The sequence below is a fragment of the Micromesistius poutassou genome, assembly GCF_964030765.1.
Source record: "Micromesistius poutassou genome assembly, chromosome: 22".
Classification (NCBI taxonomy): Eukaryota; Metazoa; Chordata; class Actinopteri; order Gadiformes; family Gadidae; genus Micromesistius; species Micromesistius poutassou.
In genome coordinates, this window is record NC_140292.1 from 2,828,080 (window position 1) to 2,838,697 (window position 10,618).

Here is a 10,618-nt window from a genome sequence, read left to right on the forward strand (position 1 = left end):
ATTATCCTCACCTGTCTGTCCCTGTCATCTCCCCCAAGAAGGGGAGGAGGAGTGGGGGGTGGAAGGCAACGTTAGCCCCCATGCTCTTTCAATCTACTGTAATATCCCTACCTGTCTCTCTACAAGGAGGTGAAAGATAGCAACATGGATAAGCACAGTTTAAGGTGTTAAGGCTAAGAAGTTAGGGGACCTCATCTCTGTGGGACCAAAGACTGGCTGATGGCTGATGGGGGTTTTGACCAATAGCAGCATGGCATAAGGAGGCATACCTGTAGTGAGATGAATCAGGTCAATTAGGATGACAAATTAAAAAAAGTTTGTTTATTGATATTAGGCGATACAATCAAGCATGACAAAGAAGTGGAATATATGTTTTGGAAAATGTCCTAAAATATATAGTTGTATATACGCAAGTGATATATTCGGTGTTTTTTTAATTTATTGCTCATTTTGGATGCATTCATAAATAAATGGATGGATCCATTTTGAGAATCCAGTGTACTCCCCTTGTATTATCGATGCACCAACTGCTATATATTTTTAGTTTTCTCCCACTTTATGTCTCCATCTGTGTTGCCATATAGATATATCTCTTGCAAAGAAGTTCCTGTCTATGTTTATGTTTATGTGTGTGTGTGTGTGTGTGTGTGTGTGTGTGTGTGTGTGCATGCGTGTGTGTGTGTGTGAGTGTATGCTTGTGTGTGTGCGTGGGTGTGTGTATGTATGTTGGCCACGCAGGTGCCGTATCAGTTGGGCCCGAGGTGTCAGAGAGACATAAACACACTACACCAGACTAATCCTTCACCAAAGAAAAAAACACATTCACATCCTCCTCAACAACCTTCCCTGATCCTCTCTCCTTCCGTCCCCCCCGACGAACCATCCCCTCAAAACCCCTTTTCAATATTTACCCCATCATGGGTCTAGAGTTCTCTAGCAACCGCGGGCACACATGTGTTTTTACCCTTTCTCTCCCCGACCAGTTGGCACGGAGACGGAGGGCAAGCGGCTGCAGTGCGCTGTGGCAGGGTGAGGCTAGATCCATAATGGATAAGGTTACTGAGAAAGCCATGAGCGAGTGTAAACTAATCCCGGCTGGTCCAAGTGCCGGGCATAGCCCGCGATCCGTCGCATGGTTCTAGGCATTCTGTGCCCACTTCTTTCAGGCTAGTCTCTGAGAGGGGTTTAGCTCCGTATAGGCTAGATGGCGGAGGGTTTAGGAACACACACACAAACAAACACTGGCTGTTTTTGGTGTCTTGGCTGGTTCTGAGTTAATTATGTATGTGTTGGTCAGGAAGATATAAGGATGTTTATATGTAAGCACTGCTTGTGAGATCTGAGATCTGTATCTTATCATCTGTACCTCGCTGGTTGATGCTTTTTGTAGTTAAGGTAGACTACTTTTATTTGAGTGTATTATTCCAAAGCTTAGATTTATCATACTAGGAATATACATGCATTAAGACAATTATGGATGTTATCAAGTGGATTCAATAAAGGGTGGAATTTTTTGTCACACCAGATATAAGCGTTAGGGTTAGGGTACTTGAGCAGATAGAAAATACTCCTTTCCTAAGGTATTTTAAACTATATTGTCAGACACAATCTAGACCCCCAATGTAATATCCGTACAGGTTTTCTTTTGTATAAAAAAAACAATTCAGATCTATTGTTTTTTTTGACAGCCAACAGAAACAACAGTTGACACAAAAGCATGACAGCTTTGACAGAACCTACTTTCCAAAAAGGACATAATATCCTCCTTTCTTTGAGAAGCCTAAAGGCTCAGTGTGACTTTGTGAGTATAATCACAGCTCACACACTAATGGCCCACCTCAAGTGGCCCTGGATGTCCCTTCGTGTCAGCCAGGGTCAAAGGGTAAGTGTTGTCACATGGTAAGCATAGCACAGCTAATGACTGACAGGTGGATACAAGGTCTGACCTCTGACCTCAACCCGTTTCCAAGGAGACCCTTCACGTTCTTCACCTTCTCGGGTTCTTCTTCGGGATATGAAGATCATATAAAGATGGGATGGAGTGCTCACACGCACAGACAATCAACACACACACACACACACACACAATGCTTACACATACAATTATCTCTCCGTCACACACGTTTCAATGCTCCTATGTATGTTATTTCTAGTATAGTATATCATTTCTATGCAAAGACAAAGTTTGCTTCATTCGCGCTGACATTGTCTTCAAGTGATGTTTTATGCATGTTTTCATTTCTTTTTACACCCGTCTTTAGCTATTGCTCGACTTGAACAACAACAACAACCCACAGCCCCAATTTTGTGTTCTTTGTAGTTGTGTTGTAATTGCTGGGTGAGTAATTGCTGGCTTTCGATGACGGGGCTACTACCGAACAATGATCTATTGTTAACCAACTTTTGTTTATAAAGCTGTGAGTGGGTTTCTCCTCTCCTCTTGGGCAGCTGGGAGGACCGAGACAAACGTAAATTATTCACAGGATACGCAACGAAGAGGGGTGATTTGTGTCATCTCAAAAAACAAAAACGACGCAACCAACGCCAGACTCCTACTGCCTTATAACTTCAGTGTATCTGCATTCATACGACTATTAAAGTCCCTCATCTCTTTGTAAAGCCCTTAATCACAGCCAAAGTCTCAGAGGGCGTGGCAGCCAGGCTCACCTTCTACAACACCCCCGCTTTCTCTAAGCCCTTCTAAAGGGCAAAGGAAACGCTCCCCCAAAACCCAAGGGGGAGGATATCTTGAGAAGGAACCCAGAAGAGGGTTCTCCTCCTCCCAGGGAATGTGATGGGAGCCAAACGGGCAGGCGTACTGTATAACAATAGCACCATGATTCACATTATCACCAATTAGTGACCTAACTTAACGCTCGCTATCTCTAACCAAGAACACGCCCGCCCATTCCTCGTCTATTCTTAGGGTTCTCATCAGTAGGTATCCCTGAGGAAAACGCCTGAAGACTACGAGAACGGACCTACGTGTTACATAAATATACGTGTTCATACACGTACATGTATTTAAAGATAAATGGATGTTTATACATGCATGTGTCTATACATGTACTGTATATGTCTATACATACATTTGTCTATACATCTATATGTCTACACATGCTTGTGTCTACACATGTTTGTCTATGTGGTAAGCACATTTTGGAGGTGGTGAGGGTGGAGCAGTGATGGGTGGGGTGAGGCTCTTAGATTGTACGTTAGGATTCACCTCTCTTTAACTTTTCTCCTCCTCAACATAGGTAGGCAATCTCCAGTCAAAACAAAGCCAGACGTCAAAATCATGTTGACTTTAGGAGGATAGTACATATACTGTATGTGGATGTTTGAACGCACATTTTATGGTGGTGGCGGATGTGATGGCAGAGGCAGAGGTGGTGGTCTTGGAGGAGGTGGTGGAGATAGTAGTGGTGGTGGTGGTTGGTTGGGTGCTGAGATTGTAACTGGGGAGGAACTGGAACAGTCTATTTGCGGACCATGGGTTGCGCTGTGGGGCTGACGAACCAACAGCTGAGCATGCGATGAAGCGCCCGGGCTGCGAGAGAGAGAGACAGAGAGAGAGAGCGAGAAAGAGATCTAGTCTGGTCGGATAGACGGACGGACAGATGGGCCGATCCTGTCCACCAAGCCCACGCCGCTCCCTCGCACTCCGCTTTGATTCCAGGCTCCACAGTGTGATAGGACACAAAGGTGATGGAGAGGAGGAGGAGGTGTTGGTGAGAGAGGGAGGCTTGTATTACGGCATATGGGTTACAATTGCGTTCATTTGTCTCACTTGAGAAGGAGAGACGTCAGCCCTCCAATTAAAAGAAGGCAAAAAAGAAAAAGAAACGCAAGGGAATGTTGACGCCCAACTCTGCCGTCGTCTGATAGGTCGGTCGTGGCACACAGGGGATGTCAGCCAGCGAAAGCCCTCCTTAATTATCCGAGCGATTGCAAAGTCAACTCTTTGTGGTTTTCATTGGAACCAGCAGGGGGAAAAAACAGTTTTGTCTGAATCACAGTGTTTGGGTTTGAGGGGGAACTTAATGACAGAGCTCTTTGGGGACGGTTTTGAGGTCGGGTGGTTGGTTGGTTCGTCACTTCGGGCTTAGCTGACAACGCACGGCAGTTTGTTTTTTAAAACACATACATCAGCAGTCGATAGTCAAACAATGGTTAGAGGAAAAACCTTCAGAAGATGCGTGGGCCCTTCATGGTTTCATTGTAAATGACAGATGGTCTTATCAGCACACTCTGAAACAGATTTAGTGTGGACATAAAACTGAAGTTCGAGGAATGTGTTTTAGGTGGCAACAACTGTTGTAAGACAGGGGTTACAACAATAAAAAACAAATACGCAACTGCATCGGCTAATCATAGATAAATGCCCTCTGTTTAGTTTAAGTAGATGCCATTCAACTCCCTGTTTCAAAGCAGCAATCATATGACTATAGAGCATTTGAATTAAAAATGAACACATTTTATTTTGTATAAAATAATTACATTTGTAAACAAAAACAAAAAAAGTACTGCGAGAAAAATAACATCCATCACTTAATAATCACACATAGAGCCAATTTCATGTTGTCCGTTTAAGATTCAGATTAAACAATAAAGCCGGAGAAAGGACTACTGGGTATACCAAAGCTAGTATATTATACTGGCAAAAAATACAACTCGAGTACTTTCACTTCATGAACAGGTATTCTAAAATAAAAGATGTAAATCAACACAGTAAAGACCGACAAGAAAACAGCCACACAGCCGATGTAGCCTGGCTAAACATTGCTTGGTTCAGTCCCAATGTGCTCAATGTGAGTCCAAATTCCAGTAGTGACTGTAACAGAAGGTTTTTCATCTGTCCGCACACGAGCGATGACGTTATGCTGCTCCAACGACAGATCATGACAGATCATCTTTGTCTGGGTTCCTCACCAGCCTGTATGATGTATACATCCAGGAAGAAACGCCCCATTGTCTCTGTAAACTCTTCTGAGACGCGGCCTTCCTGTTAGGAGTCACCAGTCATTATGGACAGGAATTCGTCTTGATTTACTGGAGAGGGGAAAGAAAAGACACACAATGAAAGTGTGACCAAATAATTAACTTCTGGGAACATAGAAATTTGTATTTACAATCGAGTTGTAAATCATTCATAATCAATGCGAGGACCCTCTATAAAAACACATTAAATATAGGACGATTATCAATATGAATTTGTTAATCTTTATTGAAATTATAATTCTATCAAATTTAACATTTTGTTATTGTAAATTAGGTTTGTTACTATGCCAGTTCCTTCTCTTCCATCAGCGTCTCATTAAAGCGCATGACAGTTCAAAATCATTCTGTGATCTGCCACTAGAGGTCGCTGGAGCTCCACTGGAGGTTGTTGGGTGTTGGGCCCGTTTTGTCCCTATTGGTTATTATCACATCATAAACTAAACATGATCTTTAACATTTTACTGGAACAAAGTTAAGGAGGGCAATTGAGAAAATTGTCGGGGGAATAAAAATCATATTGGTGTGGTAATTTAAAAAGTGAATAATGATATTTTGATAATCTATTTACTAGAAAATTGGTAAGCGTCTGGTGAAGGAATTTAGCAGAGGCTTTCATCCAAAACGACTTCAATGAATTCAGCTGCATGTCCTTAAGGCGCTGGCAGGGTTTAGAAAGTCTTGCTCCTAGCTAATTTCATGTTAGGCTGTGGCTGGTGGTCAAATACTCAAGGTGAAGTTTCATTTAATGGCAAATTATACCAACAGCTGTGAGTGTGATTAGCCATTACAAGCCGTTTGAAAATCAGCATTTCCTGTGTTTTAGTGAAATCACAAGTGGGAAATGTATGATGAGCAACATTTGCTACAGTCCACTGGGTAGGCTGTTAGACTGATCTATCCAGCATACATCTAGGTGGCCCTTTAATATCAATATAACAATGGCCAATACAAGTATTGAATTTCTGATCACTCTCTGATCCAGTAGCAGAACATTTTTGGGGGCGATTTCCGCATTGCTCCCTTTCATTATGGAGATATTCTACCGAGGAAAACTAATTTGCACTAATTTGGTGAATGACTATTTCAGAAGGGGATTTTAATAGATGCTTTTCCACAGCGACCAGTCTACACGATGTTGATTGAAACTCTCTTAACAGTTTACTAATGCTGGCTGAGTTTGATTTGGCCAATCACACACTCAAATAACACTTAAATACCCACTGCCAGCAACATCATTGATCGAAACAAATATGAAGCGAAAGAAAGTGAAACTCCCTGTTCCCCCAGATTTAATCTTATCTCCCATCACTGCCATCACAGACTTTAGATTCATATCTAAAGTCCTATTGGCCATCAGACTTTAGATATTAATCTAAAGTCTGAAGGCTAATAACATTTAAGACATGAATCTAAACTCTGAAGGTCAATAAGACTTTAGACATGAATCTAAAGTCGGGAGGCCAATAAGATTTTAGATATGAATCTAAAGCCTAATTTGTGAGACGACTCAGCAGCAGGAGTCATGCCATTGCGTGACGTTCCCCACTTACTCTCCCCGTCACCGTTGGTATCGAACTCGTCGATCATGCTGCGCAGCTCCTCGTCCGTGATGTTCTCCCCCAGCTCACGGGCCACCCGCCGCAGGTTCCTCAGGCTGATGTTGCCCGACTCGTCGTCATCGAACAGCTTGAAGGCCTTGAGGATCTCCTCCTTAGGGTCTCGCTCCAGGATGCGTTCTGTCACTACAGGGGGATAAAAAGAAGAGGGAACACAATGTAGGAGATGTTGTCACTATAGGGGAATAAAAAGGAGAGGGAACACAATGTAGGAGATGTTGTCACTATAGGGGAATAAAAAGGAGAGGGAACACAATGTAGGAGATGTCGCTATATGGGAATAAAAAGGAGAGGGAACACCATAAATGTTGAAAATAAACTGTACTACTAGTTATTCTTATTCATACTGCATGCACCATTACAATAACAACCACATTGAGGCTCACCAACTTCGGTGAAGTCATCGAATGATATTTTGCCGGTTCCTGCTCGGTCGTAGTCCTTGAGAATCTTCAAGACGTCTACCTTCCTCACCTCGAAGCCCAACGCTCGCATCGCAACCTGTCGAGAAGGAAACCGTTTGTAAAGGATATATTTAATGCAAGACTAGAATCTGTAAAAGATCACATTTGGATTGAATAACAGTGATTTGTTTTGTACATACAAACATTTCCTTAATGAGCGTGCACAAGGCTGCCTACAGTTAGACTGTTGACATTTGGCGTTTGAAGCCAGGAATTTCACCAGGGAGTCAAAGTGAATCGATTCTATTCAAATTAGATCCAACAACTTTCTCAAGGTCTAAAAGGTTTTCGCTCACTTTAACACCAGCAGTACCAAGTAGACACAGTACATTAGAAGTGACCAGTGTGTCTCACTTGCTGATCTACAACATTTACCTTGAGTTCATGGTAGTCAATCTCCTTATCTTTATCGGTGTCAAATAACTCAAAGGCTTCTTTAACCTCATGTTTTTGCTCCTCGGTGAGCTCTCTCCTCTTCTTGCGCTTGGCTTTGTCTGCAGCGGGATCAGACCTGCAATGATCGGAATATATTGATCAGGTTCAAATCCAACCATCATCGATACGTTTAACCTGATGCCCACAACAACACAGCGACCTTGCGGTGTGTTTTGAACACCCCGATGACAGCAAACAACCATATATCAGCGGGATATACAACTGAAATACATCGAATAGCCCAGTGTACATTTTACAGGCTTACAGATATAATCCCATCATAATCGACACGTTAACAGGCGACAGTAAATTAACCATAACGTGAATGCGTGTTTCACTACCGTGGACGAGTCTACGTCACCGGATGATACTTTTAATACTTTATCACAATTAAAAACATCATGAGCATCAACGTTATTAAACCAAAATGTTACCTTAAAGCGAGACTCATGCTGAAAGGTTCGTACGACCTATTCGCGATTGAAACATGTACACACAACACAGCCGTTTAGCCGCGCTCACACGACGCTCCGCTATTGGTTCACTTGTTTCTATGCTGCAGTAAGGGCGTCGATGATTGGTCGGAAAGACAGCCACTCTTTGCTCTTATCCACAGAGGACCAGTTGGACGAGGGATGAGAGCGGAGAGTTGCAGCCAAACTCCATCTCCAACCTTCACATTTTTTTTTAAATCTCTTGCTAAATATCATATGTTGAAATAAAAAATCTACCACTTTAGATTAATACGTATGATTAATAGTATACCAGCCTAATTATAGAAATGTGGCACTTGGCATGTAGGCTAAAGCCTTATTTAATTAGTCAATATTTCAACTTCATCTAATTCCGTAAATTTGATGGATTACAGGTTTTGTACGTCGTTACACGTGCATCCAGAGTCTCCCAAACCCCTACTACCTTGAATCATTCTTAATACATCTTATTAAATACCATCAAATGATGTGGCAATAAAATATCCATGTTTTTTAATATTCAAATCATTCCTATAAATAACCTAGGTATCGACGTCTGTCGGATGCATAGGGCTATATATCGGTTTTAGAAAGTGATGGTATTTATTTATTCATGTGAAGACGTGAGACCGCAGTGAACGGAAAACTAACTGCGCACCGGGTTAATTCTAGGTTGTTGCAGGCAGTCCTGACACCACTATCATCAGCATCTCCGCCGTCACCACCAGCAGCACCGCTGTCGCAGTGGACGGGAGGGAAGAAAAAAAGCAGCCAAAACATTGCGTGCTGTTTGTTTATGTTTTAACATGAGGACCAGATTCAACTTCACGCTTATGCTGTGGGCTTTTCTGCCACTTGTCTGTATTGATGCGACCGTCTCTGACCAGGAGGTAAATGGTGAGTGCGTCATATTTTCCGAAGGCTATACTTTGGCCGTTTAAAGAAGATAAAAGGATTTAAGTGCAACGATTTGTTTTAATTAACGAGCCTAGAACATCTCGCGAGTTAAGTATTCATTTGTAAAGGTTTTTTTTTTCCAATTGTTATTGCGGGATTTAGCGGCTTTGGAAATAAGTGTGCATTAATTAGTTCGATATAAATTATTATTTTGAACACTATGCAATGCTTATGCTTTCACCCACTACTCTCTCTCTCTCCGCTTCCCAGAAGCCTCGTGTGGCCCCCTGGTGTGTGAAGGTGAAGGAGACTGCTTCACTCTGCAGCCACAGGATTCTACCACAGGTGCTGTTGGATAACGTCATCGTACATTGTTGTCTTTTTAGGACGTATTAAAAAAATACCTGTAAGATGTGCCTATATTTTCATTGGAACAACATTGCCCCTATCGTCTGGATGAAATGAGCAAGCAGCAGGACTACTTCTGAAACAAACGTACACACCTTGTCATGAAAACAACACATCTAATAAAAACTCTTCGTTGAGGTAGAAGTAAAACTCAACTTTCTGGGCTCAACCTGAAAGCAATTATCCAATGATAATAACTATAATACCAGACCACCAAATCAATTGACAACTCAAACAGGCTCTTTTACTTTAAGGTTGAACAGTACAGTATATCTACTGTAGCCCTTAATGTGTGTCTGTGTTATGCTCGTCTAATGATCATTGAGTGAGCACTGCGTCTTTGTTCTTAAGTATGTCATGTTGAGCTTTCGTCCTCTCAGAATGACCCACTTTATAATCTCTGGACTGACCACCCAGGCAGACGACACTCTTTGTCTTCTGGACTGTATATTTAATGAGATGTGCACTATTTTCCCTCCAATACTACCAAGGCGACATACTTATCCTCTGTAGGATGAAAGATTAACCCGAAACAAATTGTTTAACACTGCACGCACTCTGACACACACACACACACACACACGCACGCACGCACGCACGCACGCACGCACGCACGCACGCACGCACGCACGCACGCACGCACACACACACACACACACACACACACACACACACACACACACACACACTCATTCAATCTGTGAAGCTATTTCCCTTGGGATTAATTATCTAATCTGGATCTTGTTGATATTCACAGATATATCCTTTTCAACTGAAGGTTAGTGTTGCAAAATATTTCTCACCATCATCATTACTATTATAATCATCAGTATGTGATTGATTGTCAGGATGGTACAAGGAATAAATGGATCCTAGTGAATTACATGAGATGTTTAAGATGTGTTGCTGTTGTTTTGCCAGGGCGCTGTCAGCCCAATCCGTGCCACAACGGCGGTGCCTGTGAAAACACCAGCGACCACGGGGAGATTGTCCTGGGCTATGTATGCCTCTGTCTGCCTGGCTTCACCGGAGTCCACTGCCAACACAGTTAGTGTCATCTTTATAGCAACTCAGGAGAATGACATGACTTAACCCTGCGGCCACAATGGCTGTGACAGTGAAAATGGCCTTAAAGCTGCACTATGTACGTTTCCACATAAGAAGCCTCTAGTGGCTTAAATTGTCGCTACAGCTATAGCTCATTTTCAGAGAACAGTTATTGTTATCTGAGATTTTCCCACGATGGGGGTGCAAAAGTGGATCAGAATAAAATTATTATTTGTTGGATAGGCGCGTCTGTTTCTTTAGAAACATTCTTTTACAG

The 10,618-nt window shown here is 42.4% G+C and overlaps 2 protein-coding genes across 2 annotated transcripts in view; one reads left to right on the top strand and one right to left on the bottom strand.

Annotated features, from left to right (window-relative positions):
• Positions 1–4,540: 4,540 nt before the first annotated feature.
• On the bottom strand, positions 4,541–8,024 carry cetn3 (centrin 3). Its single transcript, XM_084486266.1, has 5 exons — positions 7,951–8,024; positions 7,457–7,592; positions 7,004–7,118; positions 6,552–6,743; positions 4,541–5,052 (listed from the first exon to the last, which is right to left on the bottom strand). Exons 1-5 carry the CDS (start codon positions 7,965–7,967, stop codon positions 5,009–5,011), a joined length of 504 nt encoding a protein of 167 aa, XP_084342392.1. The 5' UTR covers positions 7,968–8,024; the 3' UTR covers positions 4,541–5,008.
• Positions 8,025–8,795: 771 nt separating this feature from the next.
• Positions 8,796–10,618, top strand: part of edil3b (EGF like and discoidin domains 3b) — a gene marked incomplete at both ends in the record, with an annotated part of 6,134 nt that continues 4,311 nt past the window's right edge. The window contains 3 exons of the mRNA XM_084486342.1: positions 8,796–8,886; positions 9,157–9,231; positions 10,216–10,341. Of these exons, the coding sequence (XP_084342468.1) occupies positions 8,796–8,886; positions 9,157–9,231; positions 10,216–10,341 (292 nt within the window). The remainder of the gene's footprint in view (positions 8,887–9,156; positions 9,232–10,215; positions 10,342–10,618) is intronic.